The following is an 18,885-nucleotide window of genomic DNA, read 5'->3' on the forward strand; positions in this document are numbered from 1 at the left end:
ATCGTGTGAACGTTGTCGTTACCTTATCAAGAAGACCATTGCTGTCGAAATGGGACCCATCTCAAATCATAACCTAATGATTGCACCAGCCTTCTACATTACACAAGTTGATCTCTCTGGTCCCTACAAAGCTTATTCACCACATAACAAGAGGTCAACCATCAAAGTTTGGCTGATCATATTCTGTTGTTGCACCACTTCAACAAACATCCATCAAATGCATGGACAACTACGGTACAACATCCTTTCTGCAAGCATTCGTTCGATTGGCATCTGAAGTTGGATTTCCGAAGACTGTGCTCTGCGATGAAGGAAGTCAACTCGTAAAGGGATGTGATGACATGAAGATATCATTCACAGACCTCGCCAACAAACCTACAGAGATGTGAACGTCAATTTCGAAGTTTGCCCAGTTGGTGGGCATAATATGCACGGCAAGGTCGAAAGAAAAATCAAAGAAGTCAATGCTTCAATCTCAAAGATCGCTTCGAATGAGAAATTATCGTTGATGCAATGGGAAACAATCGGTGCCAAGATCTCAACTCCCATCAATAATTTGCCACTCGCATTGGGAAGCATCACCAGTGATTTTGAGACAATGGACCTCATCACAACCCAACCGATTAAAATTGGGTAGAACAACGAACGCAGCCCTGTTGGTAAGATGATTATCACCAACAAACCAGACAAGATCATCGTGGAAAATTCTCGTATCTTTGAAGCATGGTTCGAAAATTGGCTTCAAAACCATGTACCCAATTGATGGATCAACCAAAATGGTTTTCAACGGAAGACATCAGCAAAGGAGACGTTGTACTCTTTCTAAAAAGCGAATCGAAGCTATCGAATACTTATCAATTTGGAATCGTGGAGAACCTTGAACCTACCGATAGTGATGGAATCATTCGTAAGGTCGACGTGAAGTATAGGAACAGCAACGAGAACGTGTTTCGAGTGACGAGAAGAAGCTGTTCGTTCATTGGTCAAAATTAAGTCCGTTGACGAGGGCGATATTGTTACCGAGCTCGGTCGAATGGCTTGTATTGTTAACAAAATTGGTTAATTGACTTTGGTGGGGAGTGTGAAATGATTATATCTTTTCATTAAAGTAATTATCAATTTTATTACGCTCGCAATTTGTTTTCATTTTATGTTTAGCAATTATGACGTCATCTCAGTTTAGTATCATTTTTATGTCTCTAGGGTAATTATATATTTTGATAAAAGCGATGTGCAGTGAAACTTTCTTGCTCAATGAAATCAGTTTTTAATAAGAGACGTATGAGAAAGGTTGTGTGTGTGTGTTTACACGTTTCAAAACGCCCTTTCGACTCCAAGAAACTTGGTCGCCAAAGTTATGCTTGGTAAAGCATAATTCAAGTTTCCAACAACAACAACTCTGGTTGTGCATGCTGGTAAGCTTCTATCCTTTGTTTGTTTCTCTGCTTTTTGCTCGTGTCCCTTCACTGCACTGCTTAGCCTTTTTTAAGTTAGTTTTGTCTGTTTTTGTCTTAATCAATTTTTCCTTAAGTCCTTAATTTTCTATGTTTATAGTCCAATTTTCTAGCATTCAGTAGTCTATGTTCATAGCCTAGCATTTCATCCATTTTGATAGTTTTCTTTTGTATTCAATTTTTAGTTTGAACTACCTGCAAAGATCGTTCCAAACAGGCACATTTTTGTTGTATACTCCCGTCGCCCTTCTCAGACCACAGCTACTAGGCCGAGAGTAGCAGAATTCCGATTTAATATCTTAAATATTTTGAGGTATGTCGTCAGCCAGGCTAGATAATAATAATCTTACCATTTTTGGATGCTTTCTTTATGAGTAACGACACACTAAAAAGCAAACTGGAAAATTTTTAGGAAATGAGAAGCAGTCGATGCTACCTCCCTCCAATTATAAATGAACAGAAATATTTTCAAGGAGGGTTGATAAAGGGCTTACGTTAGATTCTTGACTCATGGATTAATTTATTTAAATCAAAACAAGGCTATATGAATTTGTGGTCGTGATTATTTTGATGTGTGGTACACATGAATGATTTCGACCAGGACACATTATTTGACCTCGCCCCTCTTCCCAGCTCTTCCAACAATTTCTTTTCTAATTCATAGTCCGAAAAGACTGTCATGAAAGGAGGTTAATGTACACCCTGAAGTTTCCAGGTATATATGGTGAAGATGAGGGATCTGACCTCGAAGAAAACGAAATGTCAAAGTTCTAAGCTAAATAAGAATGAAACATGAAAAGTGAGTTAAATTTTTCAATGCAACCTTCTTCAGTAATTGGGCTCTAACAGAAAAAATTTGAATATGGGGGGGGGGTTGGAGGATGTAACATTATTTGGAAATTTACCCCCCGGACATTGTGAATCTTGACCCATAGGACAATGGATCTCACCCCCCGAACAAGCATCAGTTGACACCCCGGACATTCAAAATCACCCCTAATCAGAGTAAGTAGGGTAGAAACTTTGCGTGTCTAGACCTAGAGATAAAAGTTTATTGATTGATTGACGATTCTTTTGATTCCACGTGACTGTCAATTAATAGAAGTGAACAATCTTTACTGGGTCACCCTGTCATGTTTACATTTAGTGAAAGCCATTAAAGTATCATTATTTGCCCATAAATACTGCTAATTCCATACTTAGACATCCGTTATATTTGATTTTCATGGTTAGAAAATGTTTACAAAACTTGTGGTTAGATTAATATTTCAATATTTCTACCAAAAAGCAAAATACAATTTCATTCTTATAATAATAGCCCGGGGGATGATAACATGAATCCATTTAGTGCAAAGACTCATGGAAAAAAATTATTTTAACATTGCCATGAAATCAACTCTCTGTTTCATTTTCTTGCTTTTTCTTACGCTCTTCTCTCATCTTTTTGTGTTTTAGAAATTTCTTATTGGCAGGTAGTCCATGTTTCTTACGATTATTTAGCCTTCGCTCACCAAATCCCGAATCATTTAGCCTGATTTCCACTTCACGTCTAGTGACGGAAACAATTTTGAGAAGTTTCAACGCATCTGTTTCGTTGGTCTCAAACTCCGTCATTTTAGTGTTAATATCATCTTCAATAGTAGTTAATCGTTCAATATCATATTGAGTCATCAATGTCAGTGACATTCCACCTCTGCCCGCGCGGGCCGTACGACCGACACGGTGTATATAATCTTTAGAAGAGCCAGGTACATTATAGTTAACAACGAGTTCAACAAGAGGTATATCTAGACCACGACTTGCAACATCTGTGGCGATCAGAATTTTCACTACTTCCGTTTTGAATCGTGCTAAGGAAGCCAGTCGTTCGCGTTGAGATAGCAAGGAGTGCAGCGCAGCGCATTTGATACCTAGTTTTCTCAATAAGAATGATAAGACTTGACAACTGCGACATGTGTGCGTGAAAATGATGACCGATTTATTCTCAATGAACGTTTGCAGTAAATGTATGAGATAACAATCTTTGACTTGTGAAGGAATCAGAAGAAAACGTTGATCCAACTCTTGTACTGTCGCAACCCTGTAAAAAAAAGAACAAAACAATTTGTAAATCTTCAACTGCTCGTACTCTCGAGTACCCAAAAGGTGTCTTAACAAATTAATTCTTGAAAGGTTTTTCCACCCTAGAACTTCACCTACCCACTAATAAATTGTTCTTTTACCATACTTCTTTTTGTATTATGTTTTAGTTTTCCCATTCATGCTTATTCCAACCTGCCCCACCTGTTAGGAGCTCAAGAGTAGTAACCTAGTTATCAACTATCATCTATTTTGCTTTTCTGGGAGCAAAATGGTTTGGCTGGTCTCAACTTACTGTGATTTTACTTCATAGCAGAAATGATCTTTCTTTGTGACAAGTCGTAATTGTTCCATGGTATCTGTTAGAGTTGCACTGAATAAAAGCGTTTGTCTGCTCTTTGAAATGTTACTGAAGATGAACTATAAAAAAAGTGTGGTATTTGGGTAGAAGTGTGTAAAAGCAGCAGATTTAGAATAGGCCAGTAGGTTACCGTAGAGTTGTGGAAACACCAATATTTTTGGCACCAAAGTACTAAACAAACAACATTTTTTAAAGATTAAAACGAGAAAGGATTGACAAAAAATCTTGTACTGATACAAAGTAAACAGAGGAGTCGAATCGTCTAATCTTATTACTACCCACAGAGAAGAGTGACCAAAATAAATTCATGCCTCTTTTTCTATTAAAGGCCAGGTTCGATGAATAGATAAATCAAAATAAAGTAAACTCACTTTCAAATCGTCTTCGAAGGAACTTTCCAATAATCGATCTGCTTCGTCCAACACCAAAAACTGAATATTCTTAAACGTGAAATCTGCGTCCACTGACATCAATGCTGCTAAGCGACCAGGCGTTGCTATGACAATATGAGGTTTCTTGTTCAGGTCACCGGCCTGTTGAACCATATCCATACCACCAACCACGATAGTGTCTTTCAAATTTATGGATTTGCCAAACACACGAAACTGGTCTGCTATTTGGAATGCCAGCTCTCTACAAAAAGAATTAGAAGAAAAATGCTTTAACGCATACGTAATATGAATTAAATATAAGTTTTATTACTTTATAATTTAGTGTCTAGGCATTTCATTGGGCTGTTTCATTAAAAAAAACCATACAGGGGAAGGGGGTGGACAATCTTTTTTTAAGTAAAAAAAAAGTATTTAAGATGTGTCGATACCCCGATTGGAAAGATTCTTTTCATAATTAAAGTGAGGGCCGAGGAACTGAAGTCAGACTTTCACCGCGTGGAAATCTTAGAATAACTTTTTATCCCCTCGGAAAAATGGAAAAAGACCCCTTGGGAATTTTTCTCGGATTACCCTCTGGAAATGTTCGTCCACCCCCATGTATGGATATAAAATGGAATGGCCCATTGACTTTACCAATACATTGTCGGGGGGGGGGGTCATTCGATTTGAAGTACTCGTCATTGGAAAGATTATCTTTGCAGCAAATTATTCAATAAGGAAATGGACCAATGATACTGTAGCATTAAAATTGAGCGTATGAAAATTTCACAATAAATATTGTATTTGTTAATGCTCGTAAAAAACAAACTTGCTGAACAAAGTGTTTCGCAAAGACCTCTTCAAGGGTTTTCAAACAGTGATATATCTTGTCTGTACACAAACCCAATATCTACGGCTAATTTCAAAATTCATTGCTGTAGAGGGTCTGTTGTCATTGTCTTTTCTGGTTTGAGATTTTTCAAACCACCCGCTACGATGGAGTGCTGTTGGAGTTTGGCGAGAAATCGGAGGCGATAAGACAAAATGGCCGTCAGAGTTGTCAGAAACTATAGAAGTTTGTCGAAAAAACGAAAAAAAGTGTTTCTAAAACAAAACTGACTTCTTTATTTTTTAATAATTGGAATAAAAGAGAGGTCTAAATGAAGACACTCTATTGCAAAATAACTCTTTTTGCACAAATCGAATGTTTTTTGTTTACATTTTGGATCTTTGAGTTCACGAACATGAGAGAGAAGTTGTTTGATTGGAATCTTGTTTTTAAAGTGGTTTTAACTTCAGTTCTTTGCAAAAGAATATACTCAGAGTATCTCTGCATGTTTTTATGTTCAAATTCAGTATTACTTTTACGGCATTCGATCTATGTAGAGTGGCTATAGTTTGTTTTGTTGGCATAACTTTTGTAATTAAAATGTTTGTATTTTTCTTTGGCGGACTACATGGAAAAAAAGGGTAATTGGAAAATAATTTTCTGTTAGACAATTTTAAATATGTCTTCGTTACTTTTCAGCCTTTAGTTTTGCTCAAAAACATTAAAAATGCAGCCAAAACATGTTTAGAAAGTGACCCTCAATAGACCCCATCCCTTTGTTTACAATTGTCGTACTTTGGGGCGGCCATTTTATTTCAAAATTATACTTCATCGCAGAGGTCTCCGTACGGAAAAACTTTTATCAAACAGACAATGCGCACAGAGTGAACTACGCTACGATAATCGTGAGATACACTCTGGTACAGAGTATGATATATCAGGTGGTGCAAATATTGCGTTGGTGGAAAATCATCAGATGTGAAATTTATTTTACGCAACTGTACAAATAGTTGTTGGTACATTGATCATTTTGAGATTTTAACTGTAGACATTTGAGTTCTGCCGTAAATTTGAACCAAAGAATTTGCCACAAGGTGAAAATTTATTCTTATAAAAAAGGTATTTATTTTCAACTTTTCGAAATATCACTCCCATACTTTGAAGAATAGGGAGGAGAGCAGAAGTACCGAGCGAAGTAAAAAAACCATTTTTGGTTAATGAGAAACTTCATCGGGGAGGCATAAGGATAAGAATTTGTCACATTTGTACTTAGACCCCATCATGTCAGAAAGATTCATAAATAGGATAACTAAGAAGATAAAACCATCATTTGCTATCAAACTGATTCAATCATGAAGTTGATAGTTGTATTTTTGTTGGCTACGCTAACAACTCCTTCAGTGTCATCTTCTGACATAAGTAAATTGCAATCAGAGGTACAAACGTTATCACAGAAGCTCTTACAGCAAGGCCAAAAAATCAATCAACTCGAATTCTTAAAAACCAAGGATGCTGTACGCAACAGATACTGTCAAATCAAATCTGATTCATGTGGATCATGCTTCTGTGTGGAAGACTTCAACCTCATTGAAAAGTTCTACTGTGATTGTCGTGCTAGACCAATCAGAAGAGATTGCAAGGAACATTACACCAATGGGGAGAAGACCAGTGGGTTATACATGATCAACACTAATACAAAAGATAAGTCAGTTCCTGTTTATTGTGACCATGATTCAGATGGCGGTGGCTGGACAGTAGTCCAGCGCCGTGTTGACGGAAGCACCGATTTCAATCGAGATTGGAAATCATACAGAATCGGATTCGGTGAGCTACAAAGAGAATTCTGGCTCGGAAACGACAACCTGTTCCATTTGACCGCACAAGCTTATCTGAAAAGTTCAACAGTACGTTTCGATTTGGTTCGAAGAAGTGATTCTTACAAATCGTGGGCGAAATATTCCAAGTTTTCAGTAGGTGATGAATGGGTAGAGTACAAACTCCACATTGCTGGATATTCTGGAAACGCTGGTGATAATATGAAAATACATGATGGTATGAAGTTCAGTACCTACGACAACGATAATGATGCCGATTCCCGAAATTGTGCAGTACTTTACAAGGCACCCTGGTGGCACCAATCTTGTTATGGAGCAAGTCTGAACGGAGCCTACGATGCTTTACTCAACGAGTCAAACAAATTCAACAGAATCTACTGGGCAGGTCAATTGAAATATTCCGAAATGAAAGTAAGAAGGAATTAAATACGCAATGCCAAAGGCAAATGGCATCTATTTTCATAATTTCTAGTATATTTTCTTTTGTTAACCAACAAAATAATTTATGAAAATAATAGAAAAAAGAAAAATGTCTAGAACAAAAACAAGAACACAACGTTATAAGTTTACCTGATAAATAAGGTTTGAAGGAAAAACGACAAAGAAAGTCACAGGTTCCTAATCCTAGACATGGTCCATATTCCGCATACCCCTTTTTAAATTAAAACACATCGTGCCATGGTTCCATAACTTTGTGAAAAGGGTTATTAAGAAGGAACATAAAAACCTCATAACATGATTCTAAAGTGTAAACATAAATTCTAAGTGTAACATAATAACTGTAGCATTCCAGAACGGGAAGTGTCTGTGTCAGTAACGACACTTTAAACGTTTTATTTTTACATAAGTGTTCCCATTTCATATCAGACACATATTTCATGTCGGGACAGTGTCTGCCTATTGTTATATTATGCTTATATAAGCAAAAAATGTGTTTCTTTTACCCTTTCTGGCCAATCTTGCTCCACACCCGTGTAAATCCAACGTGAAAAAGCTTGTGAATTGAAATTGATAAGTAAGCAAACGATATCACTCTTATTTATAAACAAAACCTTCAAGTTTCTGAGCCAAACCAGTTAAAAAATAATTATTTCCATGAAAAATTGTATTCTCCCACTTTTTTTGGTTTTAGATAGGATAAAATGTGAGGCTGGATGTATCTCGAAACCCATATTTGATGTATTTTTATGAATTTTACCAGATTCTTTTGCCTTTTTCGACGAATTTTCTGCCTAATCTTGAAATTCAACCTTCCTTTATATAACAAAAGGTCATTTAGACAGCTAGTTATATCATTTTTAATAACTGAGTCGAGACGAAGAAAATCATATATCGTGTAATTATGCGTCTGTTTAATTTGATAGGTCGATTTTCAACGTTTTCGAGCACTTTCTGAAAGTAACTTTTTTATTCAATTGACATTGAGCATAACTTTTGATCTAATGAATCAAAATTTAAGTAAATTTTTCTTCTTCCCAATGAAATAGGAATGGTTCTTTTAAAATTTTTAGACTTCTAGAAAATCAGTTTTAAAGGGAGAAACTTTTTTGTGCCGCACCGAGTACAACAAAAAAGTTTTGTAACAGAGTAAATACTATACAGCAATGAAGAACGAACGTTCTTGTATATTTGTTTTGTATAAAATTTGTGACACATTTATAGCAAAGTACACAACTTTTGTATTTTCTGCTTAAAAAGTGTAAGAAAATCCAGGTTTGACTTGCATCCACTGAAGTATATGGAGTAATTAGTTATGCAATAATAGACTGTCGCGTTCAGTCATCTACATGATGTAATTACACCAACAAGGATGAGGGTTACCTGAACAAAGTTCAATATCCCAAGACAATTAAATAAAAATTGAAAGATTGAAACAAAATAGAATGACCAATCAGTCTAGACTTTAAAACTCCTATATCAGGATTAGAAACTATAGGCTAGTCTTACCTCCATCTTTATCTTTGCAACAATAATACAATGCTGACAAGTTGACACCAGTGGCGGCCTGGCAGGGGGTGCAGGGTGTGCAGTGCACCACCCAGAAAGACCTGAGAGGGGCGCCAAAAAAGCTTTTCAAGGGGGCGCCAAAATTTTTTTTGATGTTTGGTTGGGCGATTTTGCGCCCTTTGACATGTTTTTAGCGCCTTCTATAAGTGCAATGTGAATTTTTTTTCGCCTGCGGCGCTTCATTTTATTTTACGAATTTTTTCAAAACTACTATCAACTTTGAGTTGAGAAAAGTCAAAGCAAGAGAAGTGTTGTGTATCCACCAGGGGTTAAAGAGGATGCTCACCCCAAAAATGAGAGATTGATCGAAACTGCTCGCTGTGGTTTTTGTGGTCTTATGTGGACTAACTTTCTCCTTTTTAGAATATCTTATGAGCTGTTTGACCTTTCTTACACCAATTTTTTTTGCCTGCGGCGCCAGAATTACAAACAACCCTTATTTTTGCCAACTTTCGAATTTTTGGGGCCTCTTTCAGCCATTCATCTTTATTGGAGAGTAAAGTAGGACCAGGAAAAAAGAAGGAAATAGATATCAAATTATCACCCGGGGGGTAATAGGGTTGCGAGCTGACAGGGGGTGGCGCCCGACTTTCGAACTTTGGACCCTTACCAGGACTAAAAAGGAGAAAACAAAGGAAAATTTTGGGAATTTTGCGACTCTTAGCAGGACAAATATGACCAATTTTGACCGAATTTCGATCTTTCAGGGGGTAAAAAGTTAAAATTTTCCCATTTTTCTGACGCTTAGTGGGACTGAAATTTGATTTTCTGATTTTTCCGACCCTTAGCGGGACTTTGGAAGTCCAAAAAAGGTACCCTTAAGGGCGGCACATACCCCCCCGGGCATTACCACCACCTTCGTATAAATAAAAGTTTGTTAACACAGAGATTCCGGGCGTTACTTTCAACCAGTCACTGCTTTTACAGTTAAATAGTTTCACTTAATGGTATAGGGCGCAAATAAGGACAAAAATACCAGGGGCGCCAATTTCATAGTTTGCACCACCAAGAAAATTAAGCCAGGCCGCTACTGGTTGACACAACACATTAGTAAGTAATCCCTATGAGTTGTCAATATCGAAATCTCCAACAAAAACAAACAAGCTAGATGCTGAATGAACCTGCCTGATGATGAAAGTTAGATAGCAATGCGAGGAGAAAAATGAAAAAAATCAGTCAGAAAATATAGCGTTTAGCGAAAATGCAAAACGCAATAAATTCATCATTGATTGTTGATGGGGGGAGAGGGAAGGGTTGTAGGGAAAAAATAAATAGAAAGTTCTGGTCGCAAAAATCAGTTTTATTGACAATTGAATCATGCTTAATGGTGAGCATTGTTATCAATAATGTTTTTGTGTAAAAAACGTAGAAATGAATATAAAGAAAAAATTCAATGAAAATCTACAAACACGGCGATTTCCGGCATTTTCAACCGGAAAAAAATTTTTGTTTTGCCCATGTTTTGGGCATTGTTAATACGCATCTTTGAGCAAAAAATCAGAAAAAACTAATGATAAAATCTTGAGAAAATGCCAAAAAACCCTATTTTTAGGCAGTTTTTGGCCCAATTGCCCAAATATATTTTTTTTCGAAAATCGGGCTCCATCACATTTTAGGCATTGGCATTTTGCATCATTGTGCAATAAATCAAAAAAAATAATGAGTCAACATTGAGAAAAGCTATATTTTCTTATTTGGTTAAGGGGAATTTCCCCAAAATACGAAAATCCGTTTTTTAAGGCGAATAAGAATTTTCCGGGAAAAACCACTTCAGCCATTCTTTAGAGAATCTTGACCTCCAACTTTGTACAAAAAATCAGGAAAAAATCAAAAAAAACTAATGACAGGATTTTGCACAAAGTCCAAAAAACCCTATTTTTTGGCCCAAATTTGCCCAAATATATTTTTTTTCGAAAATCGGGCTCCGTCACATTTTGGGCATTGCCACTTTGCATCTTTGTGCCAAAAATCAGAAAAAACTAATGAGCCAATCCTGAGAAAAGCTGGTAACAGACGGACGGACGGACATCGGTTAATAAATTTATAGGACCTCTACCCCACCGAGGTAGGTCCAAAAAGGTCTCTTATACTAATTGCTTCGAGGCGCTTCTTTGCAGACTGTTTTTAACTATATTTCTACCAATAAAATTGCCACATTTCACACGGCCCTTCTTTTCAATGCCGGTGACCTTTCAATGTCTTGCCCGACGAACGGCTGTAAAATCACCCTTCATGACACCTCTTTTATTTGTTTCAGTCAGTGATCCTAAGGTGTAGACTATTTCTCATCTTCAATTCTCTTAAGTAAGCAGAAATTTGATGCAAGAGTTAGATTGTCAAGAAAGTGCTGTAAAAAATCATTGAATAAAAGAAGAACTTATAAAACCTTAAATATGTTCATTCTGAAGAATTGGTGCAAAAAAGTGAAACATAGAAAAGTTTCATTTTTTTATTGCTTTATCATAATGGGGGGTTTAGAAAATTTTCTATGTTCGGAATTTTGCACAAACCACCGTAACTATGGGCGGGCATTTCGTTGTTAAGATTTCCCGTTTTTTTCTTCAAATCACTTTTCTAGGTTGACTTAGGTCAAATCTTTTTATCTATGGCTCAACATTTAGGTTATTTCTTAGCCTGGGTATCCAGACTCAAAATTTAAAAAAATAAAAATTACTTCAACATACAAAGTTCTAATATCAGTCTTGTGCACTTAGAACAGCCTGGTACAGTTTGTTAGATACTGTCTGTGTGTGAACCCTGTTGACAGAAGCTCCAAACTTTAGAAACACAGGAGGAAGACAAGCAAAAATATGCATCAACTTAACATTAAATATCAACTAGCCGGTACCCGGCGTCGCACGCCGGTTAAGCTGTAGCTGAACGTACTAAAAGTTCTTTGGATGTTGAAGCTGGTTGAAAGTGGTTTAAAAGCAACATTTGACTCTAGTCCTCCCCTGGGTGGCTTATATTTTAACCATATTTGGATTGTGTACTGTCCCCGTGACTTAATTTTTTGTTTTTAAAGCTGCAAGTAGATTTTAGTCTCGCTTCGCTTGCGTTAAATATGCCGTCCAGGAAAAAGCGGGAAAGAAAGCCACAAAGAATAGTGCAACTCTGTGAAAAGTGCAATGTTTTTATCAGATTAAAAAAAAATAATAAGACAAAACTAAATTGCTTTTTTTAAACCCTTGTCATATCTAACTTTTCGAATTTAGATATGCAAAATGTCGTAAACACTTTTTAACAGTAACGACGACTCGAATGTTTTTATATGAAGAAAGAAGTGGTCTATTTTTTCTCTTGCTTTTTATTGTCCTTTGAATGCTGTTGTTGTTTGATAAACTTTTTTTTTTATGTTTGGATTTACATTTGAAATGTTCTTTTCTATAAAAGGAATTTGTTTTGTCTTTGAAAAGAATTCGAATGTCATTAATAAATACGATCGTTAATCACATTCGAAAACATTTAAAACAAAAGAAAAGAGAAAAATCTTTGGTGGGCAAGCCTGGGCAGAAATTAAAATTAGTAAATGTAGAAGGGCCTTAAATTTCAAAACAAAGGCTTCAGACAGTCTAAACCAGGCTCTATCCGATCTGTCAATCAAAACAAACTTATCGAGAAGAAAAAAATATTGCTTGCAAAAACAAAAGTGACACACAAAAAACAAACATACAGACTATGGCTATTAATATATAGATAGAAAACTCCTTTGGACTGTCAAAACTGCCAAAAAAACAATTTGTAATGTTTTGGTTTTTCTTCATTCTTCCCGAAAAGTTGTTTTGATGACTCAGTAATTTGCATTAATTATTTGGGCATTTTAGTATAATATGGGGAATGGGCGTATCGAAAAGCCTGCAAAAATCTTGATAAACGAGTGGGCTCGCATCAACTATCAATCATCATTTGCATCCTTAGATTTGGATGCAGGCAATGTAGCTAGGGAAACCCTACACAAACTCACCACATAAAATAATATTGTACATTATATGTAGGAGTTTTTTTCAATAGCTTTTCTGTGTTCCAAGTGGGAAAACGTAAATAGGCAAAAAATCTATCTGCAGCAATAGGATGACTAAGTAGCGGGATAAAATTGTAAATTTGATTTTTTCCAACCCCTCGGACCTTATTTGGACCTCCTGTTTATCAATTCAGGAAAATATATCCAGCAATCAAAAGAAGAGTTCTTATTTTGCTGTAAAGAGCCTGGTTTTAGTCTAAGATTACCCTTTCTTTGGGGGAATTTAAAGGTACAATTTTCAACCCTTCCAGGTATTAGGTCCCCCGTTCATTAAAACTTGAATATTTTCATAACCCTCCCCAGTTTACTCCCCCTCGTTTAGTATACACATGAGAGTACCTAAAAGTCAGTCATCATAACCTAACTCAGTGTGCAGTATTGCATTCCTCTATTTTCAAAAGACTTTTAAAGACACACTCTATTAACAATGGTGGTTTACAGACACATTATAAATTATATAGAAGCTTCGTTTATAGCTACAATGGGACCGTCACTTGACAATCAACTAAAATCAAAACAATTACAACTGTTCAGAAATGGCATTACTTGAATATACCCTAGAGAATAATTTTTATATGCATTTAACATTTTTATTGATTCCTTTGTATGGCGCTTTTATGAATGGAATTGTAGATAATTAGGCAGTTTTTTCAACATTTGATAGAAAATTTGTGATATTTTACCATTCTATGTTTGTACTGACGATGGCGTAGCCGAAAAGCTTTTATTATGAAATAAATTTTGATTCTTTCACTAAATATCTTAAAAACTCAAAATTTTAAAGCAAATGGGTGCAAACAATGGGGAAACGATGCCACAGGCAAAAATTTAGCTACTTACTCTCGGGTACCTAATACCGAATTCTTTTGCCAATATGATGTATAACTTGAGCAAAATACTGTTAAGCTTTTTTGGATCATCTTGAAAGATCAAACCATGCAAACTGAACCATAAAGCTCTTCTTGAAAAGTATGGCCGACTTAAAGTTTATAAAATAGCAATGATATGACAAAGCAAGAACTAAAGCAAAAGTTTTTGACCTGATATTTTATGCTCATTATGCCAGAGCCTTGAAATATATGTTTTTTTTACGCCAATTTTTCCAAAAAGTCAAATTTTATGCTTTATTATGATTTTATGCTGAGTGTGACCCTGAAATAACAATTACGAGTGAAGTCTATTTTCTCCATGCTTTCGCCACGTGATTCCTGCTTTTCTCCAATCAACATATTGCTCGGGTTTTCCTTTGGATTTGGATCAAAAGAGACATTTTAGTTTTGTTCTCTGATTCTCTTAGAAACTTTAAAGGTTATAAACTAAACGCGTGGATGTTTTCAAAAGCCAAAAGCTTCTTCTTTTCAAATGTGAAAACTGTTTTTCAATATCTTTTCACTTCATTCGTAGTAAACAAAAGTTTGAAGCTGGTTGATTGATTTTCAAGGTCGCGCAAGGTAAAACCCCAATTTTTGAATTTCGCGCATGTGCGCTACCTTGCCGAAATTTGGTTGAGCAAAATCGAAACTGAGTGCCAAAATATTGTGGAATTTAGCTGGGGAGTCTTGTTACCGAAGGAGCTGTAAAATAGGAACTTCAAATTGATATATCTCCATAACTAAAACTTTTTGCCAGGTAAAGCACTACGGATGTTTTTTCATATTTCGATTTAAAAGCCTACAGGGTGCGAAAAAGAAATCGTGTATTTTTTATTATGCCATTCATTAACTCAAATTAAATGACTTTGGAGGTTAAATGGTGCCGAATTCCTGTCCCATGTTTTGTCAGATAGTCCCAAGTTAGAGCAATTATTGGTATCAAATTATGCTGTCGGGAACATGCAACTTTTTGTATTACTTGCAAAATTTATGAAAATAGTTTCACTTTCCTAAACGCTTTCTTACCTAATTAGGAAAGTTCGGAAAATAGTAAAAAACTTCCCTAATTAGGGCAAAAACTCCTGACTGTCCACTAACTGCCTGAATGTCTGTCCTCTAACAGTCTAAACTTAAACTCCTATATCAGGATTAGAAACTAGGTTAGTCTTAGTATCTCTTTTATCTTTTCTCTTACAACAATACAATGCTGACAAGTTTACACAACACATGTGTACATGTACATTGACAAGTAATCCCTGAGAGAAGTTTATATCGAAATCTGCAATAAAAACTAAAGTGGTCCCTTCTACTGATTGCTTTCCAGCGCTCCTTCGCAGCTGTTTATCAAATTTCCACCAATGAGGGAGGTTGCCACATTTCAAACGGCCCTTCTTTTTGGCACCCATAGCCTCTCCAGTGCCTTGCACGACGGGTGGCTGTAAAATCCCACCCTTCATATTCATATTATATTTGTTTCAATCCGTGATTCGTGGTTTAGGTTTTTTCTCATCTTCAATTTAGTGAAGAAAGCGGGAATTTGACGCGAGAGTTAGATTGGCAACAAAGTGCCGTAAAAAATCATTGAATAAAAAGAAGAACTTAAAATCTTAAATATTTTCATTTTAAAAATAGGTGCAAAAAAGTGAAACATAGAAAAGTTTCATTTTTCATTGCTTTAATCCAGAGCCGATCAATCGAACTTGTTGAACCAATCGTACAATCTAACTAATCAAACTCCATCAAACGATTAAAGTTCGATTAAAGAAATTAATTGAACTCTAAGATTTTTGAAAAAATTGTGAGTGTTCGATTAAGTTCAATCAATGGGTTGGAGTTCGATCAGTTCGAAAACCTAATTTTGTTCGACAAGTGCGTGTCCCTCTGTCACGGTATATTAGATTCTATTTAAAGCCAAATTCGGAATGTAAATCGGGAAATTATTTCCGAAAATGGATTACACACTTTTCCTGTATCCTTTTAACGCTAGAGGCGGTTTGTTGGGGCGTAATATTCCACCACTCGAACACGGGCAAAATCTCAATAGAGGGACCTTAAGTCTGGAAACTGTCAAAATGGAGATCGCATGCCACGATAAAGTTTTTGCAAGTGAGGGAAGATATGAGAATTTAAAATCATCAAACTAAATTCTTACTGACAAACTAATCGAAATTCTATTGCTTCAAAAATTGTGAGTGTTCGATTAAACTTTAATTGTTCGATGGAGTTCGATTAGTTTGATTAGTTTGATTGTATTCGATTGGTTCGATGTATCGGGTCTACTGGTTTAATCGAAATGGGGGATTTGGAAAATTTCCTATGTTTAGTTTTTTGCACAAACCCTGTTGCTAAGATGTTGGCTTGAAATAAAAAATAAAACCACTCAAAACAAAAGTAAAATTGGCCCGTACTCGAAATCCCGTAATCTCTTATATACGAGCTTAAGTCTATACTGTCTCTAACTACTGAAGGGTGGACAGGCTAAAATTTTCCCCTCAATTTTTAGAAACCAAACTAATTCTATTTGAAAGTCCTTACCTTTGTGAAAAAAATTGAGGGGTCATTTATTAGAATTGGTTAAGTAATCCCAAAGTTATTCCATTTTCAAAACACAAAAAAATCACCTTTTCAAAGAATCGCCTCCTTACACCACGCCAGCAACAAATAATTTTCAGAAGCACCAAAATCGCACCAAAAATGGCGGATGAAATCTAGTCTTCCGTGAAGTGGGGTGCGGTCTGAAAATTGGCCTGATGACTGTTAAACTTTAGCTTATCGCTAATGAGCTGGAAATGATAGCTAAAAAAAATTTCTCCAATAGAAAATTGAAATCCTCAGCTTTCAGATGGTGTGGGGCTTAAATGAAAAAATCGCAATTTCTTCTATTTTTGGAAATTTCAGACGGCCTGTAGATTTTCAAATAAAGCGATTGAAAAGATAAACCAGCTTAATAGCGAGAGCCATTTGTTTCAATGTGGGTCAAGAATTTTCCGGTGAGGTGCACGCCAAAAGAAGTTTGGCTTGCGGAAAGGTGGGCGAAATTGCAGAGGGTAAGCCCCCTATGGGTCTAGGACTGAGCCCTGTTGAGGGTTCAGGGGGCAAAGATTTTGATCTTCTCATACCTAAAAGTTGCTCAAAATTTGTAGAAAAAAAGCTTGAATTGCTTTTACTTCTAAGAAAGAAATGTATAAAGTTGAATGAATCATGACCATGAGCCATATTTTAGGAATTAATAGGATTAGGCATTAATGAATTAAAAGCGCTTTATATTCTATTTACACTCTACATTGTCAACTGCTCCCCAACTTGGGACGAGTGTACACAACATGGGACTTGTTGATATCTGGTCTGTATTTTCACTTACTGTAAAATCGAAATAGAAATCGTGACTTTTTTAATACGCGGTTCATTAAACTCAAATCAAATGACTTTGGAGGTTCGGTAAAATGGTGGTGGAATGGCCTTCCCATGTTGCGTAAGATAGTCCCAAGTTGGAGCAGTTGACGGTACCTTGTTATATGACGGTCAAGGGAGAGCGAGGTGGATGCGTTTAAACCTGGCGTTAAGAAATCGGGGCTTCGGCGTGTTGTTCACTAATTCCAGCCTGCTGACTGGGTGGTCAGCGCTAAGTCGTGTTTTCACCTTGACGGCGAAAAACATCAATATCTTTGGAAAGAAAATAGATACCTGGATGCAGTTTTTTTTACTTGCTTCCCTAATAATTTCTGATTGATTTAAAAACAAGAATGAACAGATTTGGATGATTTAAAGGTAAGTTCTAATGCATTGAAGTTCATTTTTGTAAATTCTTCCTTGCTCCGCACAAAAAATCCCGACGAGTGCGCACCCTAGCTAAGGCGGATATCTAAAATATGTCCCGTTCGCGTCGCCCGACCGACTCACCTTCAAAACATAAATCCCGAGTCGGACAACTCGGAAAAATGTTGGGAAAAGTTTTTGATAGCTAAGCACTTCTTTGAAATTTATTTAACCCACATTGAGTCCCATTTGAGTTTTTTCATGTACCCTTATTGAAATTTTCAAGTCGAAATTTGGCGACGCGGTAGGGCCAATAACCCCGAGAGCCGAAAATAAGGTCCGCTTCTAAGGTTCACACATGCGCGCGCACATTTAATTTGGCAAATCAAAGATGGCGGCAAGAGATTTCGTTGATTGCCGACTTGATTCTTCGGGATTTCCTAGATTTAAAAAACCCGACAAAATTTACTACCGACCGACCGACCGACTGGATTTGAAGATGTTTTATGACGGGAACAGAACATATTTTAGATTGTCGCCTAACTACTGTCAAAATAAATTATGCCTAAATAATATTTGAAAAAAAAGCATACCTAGTAGGTGTCAATATCAAAGCAAATATCCCATAAGGATCTTCAGATAGTTTTTGTAATATAGGAAGAGCAAATGCTGCTGTTTTACCACTCCCTGTTTTGGAGCATCCAATGCAATCTTTGCCTTTCAAAATCTGGGGTATACATTGCTCTTGAATTTCAGAGGGTTTCAAAATTCCAAGCTCTTTACATTGATCACTAAGCCATGAATGTAAACCTAAGCTATTCCAACTTGAAGACATGGTTTGATGATAAATGAAAAGATTCAAACTTTAATGCCTGACGGTTCGTCACACCAACCACAAGCCAACCACGCTCTTTGGTTTGGCGTAAGATAAATTAGATCTACCACGATTGGTTTCAAAATCACTTAAAATTTTCCCAATAACGGTGTGTCACAGCTAACCTAGAGACCAATTTTATATCTTTCTCTTGTGTATTTTTATAAATTCTGCTTGAGATTTTGGTGAAAATTATTCATCGGGAAAATAAATGAAGTTTGTTTCCTGATTAGAAAAGTTTCATAGTCGGGTTGAATTAAATAATGTAATGAAACTTGGATAATATATACGCTATAATATTACGCTATAAAGGGAAAAATATATGGACCTGAGTAATACAAGATTGGAATAATATAATAAGATATAATAAGTGCTGGCTTAACCCGACTACTTAAAAACTCAGCCCTGGCAGCTGTACGGATTTTA

The 18,885-nt window shown here is 36.2% G+C and overlaps 2 protein-coding genes across 2 annotated transcripts; one reads left to right on the forward strand and one right to left on the reverse strand.

The window, feature by feature from the left end:
* Positions 1 to 2,650: 2,650 nt before the first annotated feature.
* LOC136815296 (probable ATP-dependent RNA helicase DDX49) lies at positions 2,651 to 18,516 on the reverse strand. Its single transcript, XM_067071737.1, has 4 exons — positions 18,179 to 18,516; positions 4,266 to 4,527; positions 3,829 to 3,953; positions 2,651 to 3,534 (listed from the first exon to the last, which is right to left on the reverse strand). Exons 1-4 carry the CDS (start codon positions 18,418 to 18,420, stop codon positions 2,847 to 2,849), a joined length of 1,317 nt encoding a protein of 438 aa, XP_066927838.1. The 5' UTR covers positions 18,421 to 18,516; the 3' UTR covers positions 2,651 to 2,846.
* Positions 6,411 to 7,430, forward strand: LOC136815297 (ficolin-2-like). The gene has a single exon (XM_067071738.1). It carries the CDS (start codon positions 6,447 to 6,449, stop codon positions 7,353 to 7,355), a length of 909 nt encoding a protein of 302 aa, XP_066927839.1. The 5' UTR covers positions 6,411 to 6,446; the 3' UTR covers positions 7,356 to 7,430.
* Positions 18,517 to 18,885: the final 369 nt, after the last annotated feature.

This window comes from Clytia hemisphaerica, unplaced genomic scaffold (genome assembly GCF_902728285.1).
Source record: "Clytia hemisphaerica strain Z4C2 unplaced genomic scaffold, Clytia hemisphaerica genome assembly, whole genome shotgun sequence".
Taxonomy (NCBI): domain Eukaryota; kingdom Metazoa; phylum Cnidaria; class Hydrozoa; order Leptothecata; family Clytiidae; genus Clytia; species Clytia hemisphaerica.

Coding starts and splice junctions, on each gene's coding strand:
- LOC136815297 (XM_067071738.1), top strand. CDS start 6,447: ATGAAGTTGATAGTTGTATTTTTGTTGGCTACGCTAACAACTCCTTCA.
- LOC136815296 (XM_067071737.1), bottom strand. CDS start 18,420: ATGTCTTCAAGTTGGAATAGCTTAGGTTTACATTCATGGCTTAGTGAT. Junction 4,528..18,178: donor TTGATATTGACACCTACTAG/GTATGCTTTTTT, acceptor TTCTTTTTGTAG/AGAGCTGGCATTCCAAATAG. Junction 3,535..3,828: donor TGCTATGAAGTAAAATCACA/GTAAGTTGAGAC, acceptor TTTTTTTTACAG/GGTTGCGACAGTACAAGAGT.